Source organism: Diadema setosum, chromosome 20 (genome assembly GCF_964275005.1).
Source record: "Diadema setosum chromosome 20, eeDiaSeto1, whole genome shotgun sequence".
In the NCBI taxonomy this organism is placed as follows: Eukaryota; Metazoa; Echinodermata; class Echinoidea; order Diadematoida; family Diadematidae; genus Diadema; species Diadema setosum.
Genome location: NC_092704.1, coordinates 30,088,185 through 30,102,615, shown reverse-complemented (window position 1 = coordinate 30,102,615; position 14,431 = coordinate 30,088,185). Strand labels below are relative to the sequence as shown.

The window sequence follows — 14,431 nt, the reverse complement described above, 5'->3', positions numbered from 1 at the left end:
CACATGTTCTGGGCTGTTTCTTAAGTGTGTCAGTGATTGAAGTTTAAACTGTGATGGTAGAAATTGATGCCAAAGATTCCGTAACATCAGGATCCTGTGCCCTCCCATTTCAGAAATAGCCTCATGACCACGATCGTTAAGAAGATGTCGCTGTCCGTGCTCGGCAGCGACGCCCGCACCCATCGGGATACCTCATCCGGCCCGCCGCTCCCAGTCACGGTGGAGCCCAACACCCCGTCGCTGCAGACCCTGGCGGCCATCTTCGGTGCCCTGGTGCAGCGGGGCGTGGTGGACAAGAAGAGCCTGGCCACCCTGGAGGCCCTGCTGACCTCTGGGGGCACCCTCTGGTTCTGCCGGAGCATCGTCATGGAGATCACGACGCTGCATCGGAAGGATGATCTCACAACAGCAGGTGGGTTTGTGAGAGGCAGTGTCACATTTGGATGACTAATAAAAAAGCAGGATTAAGATATTGCAAGATTGTGCTTTTACCTCACTTGGTCTTTGACAAAAGTGATGTGTGATTCTTGAAAATGTGAATCTTTGAGGAGGAATTCCGTCCCAACATTATATGTTTTGTATGAAAACAGAAAAATCAGGAAAGTAGAACAGTGAGAATTTGAGGAAAAAATTAGACACACACGAAAAAGTTATTCATGAACTAGTAAAGTTTAGAGAGCAAGACCAGTTGGCATCTCTGTCTTGAGGTAGTTGTTAACCAGCTCTCCTTTCCATTTGTACATGAAGAGTCACAAATGTTCATTTTTTCACAAGAAAAATTATCTTCACATTTGTCATTGGTATATGATGGAATAATTAATAGGTGTGAGCATCTCCTTTTGAGCAGATGAGTTCTGTCTGTGCTAAAATATTTGAGAAAAATGAAAATTTAGTGAGATTTTGTGCATGAAATAAATGTAGAAATGCTTTATCTAGTTTCTTGAAATTTTCATTGCGTCTTTTCCAAATCATTCTGCATTCACTGAATCCTAGTAAACATTTTGAGAGAAACTTCCACCTTTTTGGAAGAGAACTCTCCCTATATTTATGGTATATGACCCTGCATCACAAAACCACCAAAACATCGCCAGGCATGGATTTCTAGATATGGGGAGATTCTGGAAGAACAGACTCTAAGCTCTAAAGTGATGTATAACTTGATTCAAATGGACTCTCCTATAAACACGTCTAAGTATTGGAAAGGCACACATTCTGAAAAAGTGTGTACTGTCTATTCACTTGCTTAATCTTACCGACCCGTGCTCTGTGCAACAAATGGCACAAAACAGGATGTTAGACTTCACAGCAACAACAATGAAGGGATTCTCAGGTTGAGCTAAAATTGATCATGCTCCATTCTATCAATGACTGATACTAACTTTCAAAGCAGTAGCATCATCTTTTCAAAAGTTATTAGAGTTGAAAGTGAAGAGTGTGTAAAGGGTTTTTAGGAAATGAATACAGGACTCAAAGAATGATCACACTATTCTACAAAAAAATGTTCTAGAAAAACTGCTAAAAACACAATTTCCAGTTCGAGTACGATTCCAAACTCTAGGAGAATGTGGAAGAGGAATTGCTCTTTCAGAAAATACGAAAAAAAAAATCAAGATTGACTAGATTGACCCATTTCACCTATTTTGAGTCCTCACGCAAAATCAGTGCGTGCGACTTTTTGTTGGTTTTGTAATGCACAGTGACATATAATGGAATAGTGTTTATCCTCCAAGTTACCTTCAGTGTTACTTCCCTTTCCTGTTATGTTCTCTTCCCAATACAGTGGAGATTGCCGTGGCCCTCTTCCAAGTGGACATTGAGCAGATGACTCTGACCCTTCTACGTCGGGTCATTCCCCGCCTCCTGGCTGATCTGACCAACACTGACCGGCTTGCCAACCCTCGCGGCAATGCCCTGGCCAAGCTGGTGGTCTGGTGTGTGGCCGCCACACTGACCAGCCAGAGTAGCTATAGAGGTAAGACACTCCCACCAAATATATTGCAACTGTGCTAAAAGAGAAAGCAAACCAATCCATATAGAATGGAAAAGTAGATTTCACTTTTCTTGTTGGCAACAATCACACCACCAAAGAAATGCCATTTCTTGCTTATGACGTTTTTCATTTTTTTTTTCATTATGATACCATTTTTATCATATGAATTTGAATGTTTGAACGAGTTCAATTAATTTGAGTCAAATTGATATCTACACTGTTCCCTTACATTGTTGTTAGCTGTCTTCATTCAATATAATTTTTGTCAGTTGTGCTTCATAGTATGTGTGTGTGACTTTGTGAGTGTGTGTGTGTGTGTGTGTGTGTGTGTGTGCATGCATTCATGAGTGTCATTTTATAGGTCTACTGCTAAGTCAGGAAATGTTTTTCACACACACACACATGCCCTTTCAAATACATCATATCAAACCTGCCCTTTGTTCTCACATTTGCGCAGACGTGATGTCCCTTTTGTTGAGATCACAAGCAATTGCTTGTTCAGGGCAAGTACAAGAGTTGAGCACTAGCAAAAGGTTATACATATGGATTTAAATGGAATTGCTTGAGCTTGATCTTTTGTTTGACAAGTTTGTGCTTCTGCTTGAAGCAGTCGCTTGCCAGCAATTGCTACTTTTTATGCATACTAGCCAATGTCTTCCTAGTCAGTAAAAGATATGATTTTTATCCTTGCACTTGGTCCCCTTTTTCCAGCAGATTCAAAATCCAAGGAGAGTCCGTCAAGAATCCTCAGGGGTCGGAAACGAGGCCGCGGTGAAATGGACAGAGAGGTAAGACACAGATAAGGCCTATTTAGAGTGTGTTACCTTTTTTTTGGGGGGGGGGGTGGGTATTTCAGTTACAGTAATGCATTAGTGACAATTGTAGTTTATGTTGTTGTACACATTTCTTTCAGCAAAATCACTGTAAACAGGACATTACAGCAACAAGTAAGAATTTTATTTAGAACTCTAAAAACGAGAGATGAGCAATATGTTGGAGCGTCTTTTCTGTGTTACTGTTGCTCTCAAGTGTTGTGAAGATTCAATGTTTTTTCTTTTCCTTCTTGAGCAAAGCAGTTATGCGGAAATGTGGAATTGAATAGTTTGATATCTTTACCTCATGGCATGACAGTGTTGAGCACAGTGAAAACAAGGCCAGCTCTGTTCAATATAACCACACCTCCTGCCCTTCCACACACACTGTAATGTATGGAAGGAAATAAGTACTGCTTCTCCCCTTTTTAGCTCACCTGAGCCGAAGGCTCAAGTGAGCTATTGCGATCGCTCTTCGTCCGGCGTCCGTCGTCCGTCGTGCGTCGTGCGTCGTCCGTCGTGCGTCGTCCGTCGTGCGTCGTCCGTCGTGCGTCGTCCGTCGTGCGTAAACTTTTTACATTTTCATCTTCTTCTTGAGAACCCCGTGACCGATTTTCACCAAACTTGGCAGGTAGCATCGCTAGGGGGATAGGATCTCAATTTCTTCAAATGGGCACCATGGCCCACCTGGGGGGCCCCAGGGGGGCCCAAACACACTAAAATTAAGGAATCTTTAAAAATCTTCTTCTCTAGAACCAGAAGTGATAGGGCTTAATTGATACTATGAGTAAGTACATTGATGACTGTAGTTTCAAGTTTGTTCATGGGGGAATCAGGGGTGCCCCCCTTGGGACTCAGGGGAGGGGGGTGGGAAGGGGTCCAAATGGGGCCTAAATTGTGCATTTTCATCTTTACCTTGAGATCGCCATGTCTGATTTTCACCAAACTTGGTAGTTAGCATCCCTAGGGGGATAGTATCTCAATTTGTTCAAATGGGCACCATGGCCCACCTGGGGGGTCCCCAAGGGGCCCAAACCCCTAAAATCAAGGAACCTTTAAAAATCTTCTCTAGAACCAGAAGTGATAGGGCTTAGATGATACTATGAGTTAGTACATTGATGACTGTAGTCTCAAGTTTGTTCATGGGGTTGGCAAAATCAGGGGTGCCCCCCCCCCCCCCCCCCCTTGGGACCCAGGAGAGGGATGGGGAGAAGTCGTACAGTTGTAATGGAGCCTGAATTGTACATGTTCATCTTCTTCTTGAAAACCTCATGATGAATTTGACCAAACTTAGCAGGTAGCATGATGCATCCCTATGGTTATAGAATCTCAATTCCTTCAAATGGGCGCCATGTCCCTCTTGAGGGGCCCCTAGGGGTCCCACCCCCCCCCCCCCCCCCCACATTAAGGAATATTCAAAATCTGCTCTAGAACCAGAAATGATAAAGCAATGTTAATACCATGAGTTTGTACATTGATGACTTTAGTTCCAAGTTTGTTCATTGCAAATCCAGGGCTGCCCACCCCCCCCCCCCCCCCCCCCCCCCGGGAGTTGAGGGGGATCCATATGCAGACCTAAGTTTCCAATGTTCTCAGGTAAGAGTGTGCAAGAATGCATGGAAGGTGAAATTGCGAAACTCAGGTGAGCGCGTGACCCGCGGGTCTCTTGTTTTTTTAAATAGCATTTTGCATGCTGAAAATATTGTAAATATTCATTGACTCAACTATTATGATGTTCATGTTGTCTTGTTCCGTTGACCTGTTCCATTGGCTGTAGGAGTCCACAGGTCTGCGAGAGGACAGCAGACCGTCCAAACTCAGAAAGCTTCTCAGCACGGCTGACGATGAGGGCGCTACAACTCCACTGCCAGGTAACATTCCGTGGGGGAAATGTGTATACAGTGGACTCCTGTATAACGAAGTCCTTAGGACCGGCAGTTTTCTTTCATTACATCGAAATTTTTTTATAACCGAACAAATAAACAATAAAAATACATAGGGCAGATAATATTACAGACTGAATTTTCACTTCGTTGTAACTGGAATTTCGTTATAACTGTGTTCGTTATAATGGGAGTGCACTGTACCGATGTGCTGTTTTGTTTGTTACCCCTAACTCCTGTTTACCAGGTATTTGAACCCATTGAGAATGGGCTGATTTTGCTACAACACACATTTCAATGGGTGAAAGAAGTGAATAAAAATACCGTGAAGAAGTGGAGAATGTACATAGTTTAATTGTTTTACTATTTAGATGTGCTGATCTTATCATTTTCTGTATGGTCAGTATTTCATTGTGATTATATGTACATTCTGTTCTGCAGGCATTGATTAACCTTTTGAATTAATCTGCTGCCAGTTGTATGTGTTCTTGTGTAATATCTGTGTGTATATTTATGCATCTATTTATCCCCTAAGCTCTGTTCATTTATCTTTTATATCTAGTGAAAACATACCTAAGTTATCTTTTAATGCTTCATCATAACATACAAGTCAGACTCACATATTATTTGATATTATTACATGACCTATCTCTGATACTTTGTTGTCGTTCGCGTGCCAAAAATGTTTGAGCATGGTATATGTGAGTGTAGTGATATTAAGCGTATATGTTCTCCTGATGTTATCTTACAGGGAGTGTGAATGTGAGTGCGGCCAGCAGTAGTTTCCTAGTGATGCAAGCCCAGCAGCACTACCCAGAACCTCTCCACATGGCCCTAGGTGAGTAACACTTCCCTTCTCTTCTCTAGCATGTCCTATCCTTGCGTTCACACGTGTGATCGTGTCATTTCGTTTCCTCGTGGTGGTCACACCTGCATCATTTGGTGTTCTCATCTCCATCTTTGTGAATTCATCACAGTTTCTTGCATTTATACATCAGGACATGTCATTAGCTTAATGTCCTCATGTTTGCACTTGTGAACCCATCATTTGGTTTCTACATGTCTCCACGTGTGAACAAACCCTTACATGTATACTTTAGAACATGCCATAAGAATAATGTCCTCATGTTTCCACTTGTGAACCTATGATTTGGTTTCAACGTGTCTCCACATGTGAACACCCCAGTTGATTCCACGCGTTCCCACGTCAGTAATTCTCTTGTGCTTACACACAAAGTAGAATGAGAGTTGTGAGTTAGTAGCAATAGTGAGTGTTATTATACATATGTGGTAGTGCAGTAGTTGTGGTGGTAGTGATAGAAATTGTACTTGTGAGAGCTGTAATGTGGATGCTGTAGTAGAAGGGGGAAGTACATTACCTGTATCACTGGTGGTAGCAGTAGTAATAGTAGTAGTAGTAGTAGTAGTGGTGGTAGTGGTAGTAGTAGTAGTAGTAGTAGTAGTAGTAGTAGTAGTAGTAGTAGTAGTAGTAGTAGTAGTAGTAGTAGTAGTAGTAGTAGTAGTAGTAGTAGTAGTAGTAATAATAGTAATAGTAGTAGTAGTAATAATAATAATAATAATAATAGTCACGGTAGTAATGGTAGTAGCAATACTATCATCATCACTACTATTTGGTAGTAGTAGTAATTTAGTTTTAGTGATTATAATAGTTGTAGTGATTGTTATTATGTATTGCATATCACTGATTTTGAGCGCCATAAGTGTTTTTTTTATGAAAGACAAGATTTGAAATCACACTCTCTTGAAATATTCCCTTTGCCTTCCAGTGTCTGTCATGTGTCTGTTTGCCTCCATCCTTGCTTCGGGGACCATCAGCCCTCGGACCGACTTCATCCACTCCTTTGTCCAGGAGGTGCTCTACTGCGGGGAGACCATCAGTACCAACGTGCTGCAGTTCATGCCGGTTACCATGGTAATGAAAACATCCCTCCATCCCTGAAATCACATTCACTCTCATCCACCCGATGTTTCAAAATTTCACAGAATTGATTATGATGAGGACTCTGCTTTTCTTGTCGCACCATGATATCTAAATGTATTTGCATTAAAATATCAGAAATGAGAAACAAGCATTGATGTAGGTTTGAGATACTCTGTGATTGTTAGCAATATTTTGTAATTTCTACATCATTAGCAGTTCGGATAAGTGCACAAAAATGAACACCTTTGTCCCAAATAATGAAGCAATCACCATGTCAAAATGTCATGATATTAGAGGGTTTTTCATTTTTGTTAGCGCCTTGTGAATGCACAAAGTCAGTGTATATTGTGACATCAAAGAATTTAGGGAAGCGTGTGTGTGTGTGTGTCTGTGCATTTTACACTCTTTGTTTTCTTGAAAGCATTTTGTTACTATTTTCTTACTGCCTTTCGTGTTCTTTCTCAAACCCTGTACAATTCAGGCCACTCACCTACTGAACACATTGTCAGGAACGTTCATGCAGGACCTTGCGTTGGCCATCGGTCAGCTGGAGGGCTCCACGCCCAAGAAGATGTCCGCTAAGGCCCTCTCCCAGACCAGGAGGTAGTGGCTTGTAATTTGCTGTAGTCTTGAGTGGAGACTACCAACCGCCCTTCCTCTACCTCCTCCCCCCCCCCCCCCCCCCAAATAGTGGGACTCCAGGAGATCATTCAACATTGTGAACAGAACTTGTCTTCATGTTCTAACATGGTGTTGAAAGACTCTTTGTGCAAATCTTTCACCGTTACCTTCCTTTTGCCAATGTGACTACGATCTAAAGTGGAGACGTTTTTCATTTCCGAGGAAGGTTAGAATCCACTCGAGATTGAATGAAGGTAATGAAGGAATGATGTAGTCCAGTGTCTCCAACATGTCCTACTAGTGCAGCACTGTGGTCTTGAATAAAGACTATCTGGCCATTCCATTCTCATGTCATCTTCATGATATGACAGTATTTACCGATGTATTACTGCACAGGTATTATTTATATATTGTGTCTTCAACCTGGCTAGTTTGATAAACATGGAAAAAGTGTTACTACATATACTTGAACACCTACATCATTATAGTTGTATGTCTGAAAGTCTTATTTAAGTGTCTTTAGACCTGGAAATTCACAACAAATGCTTAGAGTAGGAGATTAGAGTTCATCATGATTTCATATCCAAGATATCGCATTGAGGTGAACACAGAAAGAAGACCAAGAATGCTCTATTACAAAAGTTTCCTGCTCGCTGCTAGCTGCTGGTTTTGTGAACTCTGTACAGTGCACTCCCGTTATAACGAACACGGTTATAACGAAATTTCGTTATAATGAAGTAAATCTTCTGGTCCCAAAATTATCACCATTAAAGTCTATGGTAAAAAATTCGCTTATAACGAACACGGTTATAGCGAAATTTCCGTTATAACGAAGTCTTTTCCGAGCGCCACAGACAAAGAAAAACGAAAGAAATGTGCTCCGTTATAACGAAATGCGAATTGCTTTCGAAAATTCGTAGCGGAACAAGCATTTATAGCTTCTCTGCATGGGTGAACGCTTCACACCACTGTTTGTTCGCTCTTTGTGTCACGCACAGTTTCTGAGGGGAACTTGCGTTTATTTTTGTGATACAGTTATCCCATCACATTTCACATAGCTTTCCAGTGTATGATAAGTATTCAGCAAACAGAATATATGTGGTTTTCTTGTTTTCGTTATATATTGCATTTGTTCGGTTATAACGAAATTTCGTTATAACGAAAGAAAACTGCCGGTCCCGAGCATTTCGTTATGACGGGAGTGCACTGTATCAGCAACTGTTGTGTGTGCAAACTCTGTAGAGGGCAGCATACCATTACTACCATTACCATTACCATACCAGCTAAAGAAAGAAGAAAAAGAAGAAGAAAAGGAATATACCACGGTATTATGTATCATGATATTTTGTGTTCCATTGAACTAAAAAGTTTAGTGTACTTTCAGTTGCTGGTGTAGTCAAGCAGCACAATGTCAAACCTGGAGGTCACGACCTCATGAGAAAAGTGCTGTTTGGATGTGGAAGGAGAATTGTCCTGAAAAAGAGCTCAGCACATTAGATTCAGGTGTGTTCACACAGAAGTTAATCATCAATGGTACCTAATCATCGATAATGAGATCTACATGTAGCCCCCTAAACTATGCTGCGCATCCACATGACACATAATCTTAAAAATTGACCTATTGAGCGAGAATCCCACTTGATGAAAAAAAACACAGAACCAAAAGAAATACATTCATGAAGTGCTAGTGTTAAACCCGTTCGTAATGCAACAATACAGTAGTGTACAACACACTCTGAAGAATGACCCAGAAGCTGAGAGGCAATAGGGTTTACGGAGAGGTCACGCAAACTTTCAAGTTCAGTGATTATTGTGCCCACATGATGCTAAGAGTTGGGACCCCCCCCCCCCCACGCCTTTTAGATAGAGCATAGGCCCTGAGAAATCTTGTGGTTCTACATGTAATCATCAAGTAATCTTCAAGATGGCTAGCGTTCTTGTGCGTTTACGCTGTACTACACTACAAGTTAATCATCGAAGTTTAAAACTTCAAGCTAAACTCAAAGTTTAGGAATGTTGTGTGCACATAACTAGGGCGTAGGATGAGGAAAGAGGATTTTTGTGTTTGTTTGATAAGGAAACGAATAAACGACCAAGCTGCAAAAATATTCATTGATATTTGGGGGGGGGGGGTTCATAAAATTAGGCAAATATTCCCCTAGATTATGAATACTGGAATGTCAGAACAGTGTGTATATGGTATGATTTTTGGCACCTGAAGGTATATTTGTTGAAGTAATGATGATAATGTAGCTTTGGTTTTACACAATGTTGCGACAGCTCTGTCAGTAATGGACTTGTTGTGGCAAATATTTTCCCATTTCTAAGCCATGATGTAGTTGTCACCATGACTCTGTATTTCTGATCTGGGGGGTGTTTCATAAAGCTGTTCTTAAACTTACGAATGGCTTAAGAACAACTGGTGATCAGCTCTTGTGCTGAATTATGGAAATTCTGATAAGTGTAGCACATCAGAACTGATCACCAGTCATTCTTAGGTCGTTTGTAACTTTAAGAACAGCTTTATGAAACATCCCCTTGTTGATGTTGGCAAACATCTACAAATGTCAGAGAAAAGAGAGAGAGAGAGAGAAAAAAAAAATGGAATGCAGAAGTTGTGCCAGAAAGTGATATCGTGAAATATGAAGTATTGATGAAAGGAGGGCAGCACCTCCATGTTTCGGATGCTGTTGAGACGTGAGGTGATGCCACTCCAACAAATTAATGCAATTTATGATTTCCACATGAGTGCACGTTTCTGTGTTTTGTTCTTAGAGACATTCGGGGCTCTTTTTATCAGTTATCAGGATCGTCTGCTGGTTCAGACTCCGCCAGTCTAGGGGTGGAAAGTTCAACAACAATACAATAATTCACCATCCTCAGTCTGTGGTGTTATCTGTCCCATTTTCATCACATCATTGTGTAGTACTGTTGCATGTTGCACTGAGAAGACTTTCACACTAAAACACAGAACTCGTTTATGAACATGTTCAGAAACAATATTTGGTCTTAATTGAGGTTTTTCATGTAAATGCAGTTCACTCCTGTTATAGCAATCACAGTTATAACAAAATTCTTGTTGCAATGAAATCAAATTTCAGGTCCAAAAATTATCATGTGTGTGATATGTTTATACACCATACTGTTCAATAAATAACAAAATTTCAATGTAACAAAAGAAAATCACCAGTCCCAAGGACTTTGTTATAATGGTAGTAGTACTCTGTGTGCAAAATCAGAGTAGAATCATGTTTCACCCAAACATGCATTGCAAAACGAGTTTCTGATCTGTCTGGGTCACGAGGTGTTTTCCAATTGTGTTTTGCCCAGTTCTTGGTGTGAGCTTCTGATCAGCAGGGTTTCAACTGTTTTAAATACGATCAAGGAATTGAATCTCGCCTTGACTTCGGATGCACGTCCATCATGGTGTGTGTGTATGCCTACACACTTTTGCATGTAAATGTACATGTGACTGACAGCTAGCCAGAGATTATGCAATGTAGCGGTTTCCCTGATTTTTCAGAATGTCAATTGCAGTTAGTGGTTGGCTGGTGGGAAGATTCATTCTATTGCCAGATGGGCTGGAGACAATTAACATACAAAAATAAAAAGAGGAAAGATAGCAAGTTAGAAGCATGATTACAGACAAGACAGTTCTCCTGTAAGTCTGAATTCCCCCAAGAATTGTGTCAGATCATGTTACGCCGTTGCATCTGATCGAAGTTTGCGAAAACACAAGCGGAGATATTGTTTGTGTCATCTTTACTGGTCTGGTTTTATTTATACCCATGCTTGTACAGTGTCTTAGTGGTGTCGTGTCTGTAGATCTTTTGGTCTGAAGGCATCTTGTAATAAAGCAAATGTTTTGTAAAACAAAAGCATATCTTGTTTGCCATAGACTTTTGATGAATACATGTATTGACTAAGAGTGCTAATTCTTGTTTTTGGCTCTGTATGTGTGTGTGTGTGTGTGTGTGTGTGTGTGTGTGTGTGATGCAATGTGTACTTGGATCGGTGTGTCTAGAGGCTGTAATACTGATACATGTAATACTGATACATGTGATACTGATACATGTAATACGGATACTGTACAAGCAAAAGATTCTTGGATCAAATATGATATCCGTGTATTTCCCTAACCCTCTAGGAACTGAAGTCTCAAAATGCTAATGACATTATGTACAAAGATGTTGCATTGGTAATGGAAGAGTTAAATCAAACATCAAGACTTCAATACCCGTGAATATCTAAAATTTCCTTCTCGTACTTTTTTTTTAAAGATATGTAGTGTCATGGTATGGCATTAATAAGTGTGGACACTTAGTTTTTGATGTATCTCTAGATGTATCATACATGTTTGTGTGTGTGTGTGTGTGAGTGAGAGTGTGTGTGTGTGTGTGTGTGTGTGTGCTTGTGAAAGTGTGGAAAGAAGTCAAATTTGTGGTAGGCCTACAATACAAATGAGAAGTACTGTACGAGCGATGTATTGATATTTCATTGTCTCAATGTCTCACTGTTGACCTGTTGATATTTCGTAAATATTGGTGTGTATAATCTCTTATGAGACTATAAATACCTCGAGTAAACTGCACTTGATGCTGATGGATCACCATGACAGGTTTACTTGCCTTTCTGTTTTCTTTTCCAAACGCAAAAACAAAAGATGCAATGATTAAAGGGATGGTACAGTATTGGTCGAGATGAGAAATGAGCTTTTAACTTTTTGCGAGATACCAAGAAAACACTTATGATATAGTACAGAGCATACCATTTTAAGAGAAATTCAAAGTTTATTTGATGAAAATCGGGTTTGGAATGACTGAAACATCCAAAAACAAAGTAAAACAAAGCGATCGTAATGAAGTGTGGGTCCCACACTTTATTAGAATCGCTCTTTTTTGATATCTCAGCCATTTCAAAATCAATTTTCATCAAATAAACATTGAATTCCTCATAGAATTGCATGCTCTTTCTTATTTCATATGAGGTTTCTCATTATCTCACCAAAAAATGTTAGAAACCTGCAATTAGGTCTCAACCAAAACTATACAATCCCTTTAAAGTGTATTTCGGTGAAATAAATTGTTCGCACAGAGTGATTCTCTCAAGGAATAAGTTCTTTCATATTTTTTTTTCAGTACGAGTACAGAGGAAATGAAGAAATGATCTTGAAACACTTTCTCGAAATTCACACTTCTAACCTTGACAGTACTTATAATAATGGCCATGATACCCCATGTAATAATCACAGTGAAAAATCCCAAAAGAACTAATCTTGCCTTCCCACCCGTTCACTCTTGAGACCCACGCCTACTCTTGCGGGCAGTCCGCGGTGATACTGGTGTGTACTTCGACGCACCCTCGCCCCGTGTGGCGGTGCTGACATTAAAGTAATGATAATATTATGTAGTATTGGTTGAGGTGAAGAGTCAGCTTTGAATTTTTTGCGAGATACTTATAAAACACTTTATGAAATGTTAAACAGCGTACAATTCTAAGAGGAATTCGAAGTTTATTTCATAAAAATTGGTTTTGAAATGGCTGAGATAGTAAAACAAGGCGATCTTAATAAAAGATGGGTCCCATCTTTTATCATGGTTGCTTTGTTTTTGGATATCCCAGCCATCTCAAAACTAATTTTTCATGAAATAAACTTAGAATTCCTCTTAAAATTATATGCTCTTTCATGTTTCATCAGAGGTTTCTTATTATCTCAACAAATTGTCATCAAAAAATTGGAAACCTGAAGCCACATCTCAACCGAAATTGTATCATCACTTTAATTCTCCAACGTGTCTTGTTGCACATACGGTAAGATGCCAGCAAGCTTTGCTCCTCCGCATCTCCGTCGCGCTTCCCCTCCCACGAAGCCCGGGGGAAATCCGATGCGTTCGGTGGTCGAAGAATGACCCTCCTATTGCACGGCGCAATATCCCAGCACTCCCCCACTCACCTTTACTGATCACTGTTCCTCCAATATTATTTAGACCCAAGATGATCTGTCATATATCATAAGCCTCCTTGACGAGGATAAAATGAAAATAATGTTTTTTAAGGTCTTAGGCATTTTTTTTAAAATCTCGTTTGCTTTATTTTACTTTAAAAGCTAAGAGGTTTTAAATGTCATGTTCAAATCGGGTTGAGCTAGGTTTGCAGCATAATTTCAAGAAAACGCAGAAGGCAACGATATAGTCAAGACATAATACAGTCGTTGTAACTGTTTGTACTCTGTATTTCATAGCTTAATGGGCACATTTATTATCATGCTGAGGATCGCAGAATGTTTGATAAAAACAGCATCATGATTTGGTACCATGTCTGTCAATACCCCTCCCCAATTTTGTCACTGAACTGGACATCGGTTCTAATGCTCACACAAAGTCTTAGCAGAAGATTGCGTTACCACGGTGAGGTTCCTAGTCTGATGAAACCCGTGCAGGTGTAATGGGAAAAGACACCTGAGGGGCGTTTCACCAAGTCGAACTTATTTCAAGATTGACTAAAATGATGGTATGCCACTGATTTCCCTGTTCAATTTCATTGGCCTAATCACCACCCACTTCAAATTATCATTTATGTTTACAGAATAATTCCATTGTTATTTATTTTTATCTTGTATTATCAATGGCTACATGAAAAAAGTCTCCAAAATCTTCATTTTCATTAGAAAGTTGAGCAACATTGAAGACACACACAGCATACCATAAATTTTAGTCAATCTTAAATTTTAAGTTCGACTTAAATTCTTAACACCCCCCTTAAGTCTAAGAGCGAGCATCAATCTCTAAGTAAAACCAGGGAGGTGGAGGGAACTCTTCCCTGCTAAGACTTCGCGGAACTTTTGTCATCATCAAACGTGAAAGTTGGGAGCCGTCCACAATCGGTGGCATGCAAAGAGGTGACGCGTGTCACTTTTTTTTTTTTTTTTTAGAGTCGTTTGAACTCGTGATTTAAAAGTATATCCATTTTTCTTTTTATTTCTGTCAAGTAACGTAACGCTCTGACCTCTACACAATCATCCCGACTTACCACCATCGTGTAGGTCGAGGCGATCACGTAGAAGTTAGACCGAATCCTACGTTTCATATGATAAAATGATACACGAATTTTCCAAACATCAAACCCCCGCTCCTCCCCCTTCTTCCGCCACCTGCGTTTTCAGATTTCATCGCATCTCACGTAT

At 40.2% G+C, this 14,431-nt stretch overlaps 1 protein-coding gene across 1 annotated transcript in view; it reads left to right on the top strand.

The window, feature by feature from the left end:
• Positions 1-7,294, top strand: part of LOC140243724 (mediator of RNA polymerase II transcription subunit 24-like) — a 29,911-nt gene extending 22,617 nt beyond the window's left edge. Inside the window, exons 17-23 of the mRNA XM_072323389.1 lie at positions 114-412; positions 1,781-1,972; positions 2,705-2,778; positions 4,580-4,673; positions 5,437-5,523; positions 6,473-6,618; positions 7,109-7,294. Of these exons, the coding sequence (XP_072179490.1) occupies positions 114-412; positions 1,781-1,972; positions 2,705-2,778; positions 4,580-4,673; positions 5,437-5,523; positions 6,473-6,618; positions 7,109-7,234 (1,018 nt within the window). The 3' untranslated portion in view covers positions 7,235-7,294. The remainder of the gene's footprint in view (positions 1-113; positions 413-1,780; positions 1,973-2,704; positions 2,779-4,579; positions 4,674-5,436; positions 5,524-6,472; positions 6,619-7,108) is intronic.
• The last annotated feature ends 7,137 nt before the right edge of the window (positions 7,295-14,431 follow it).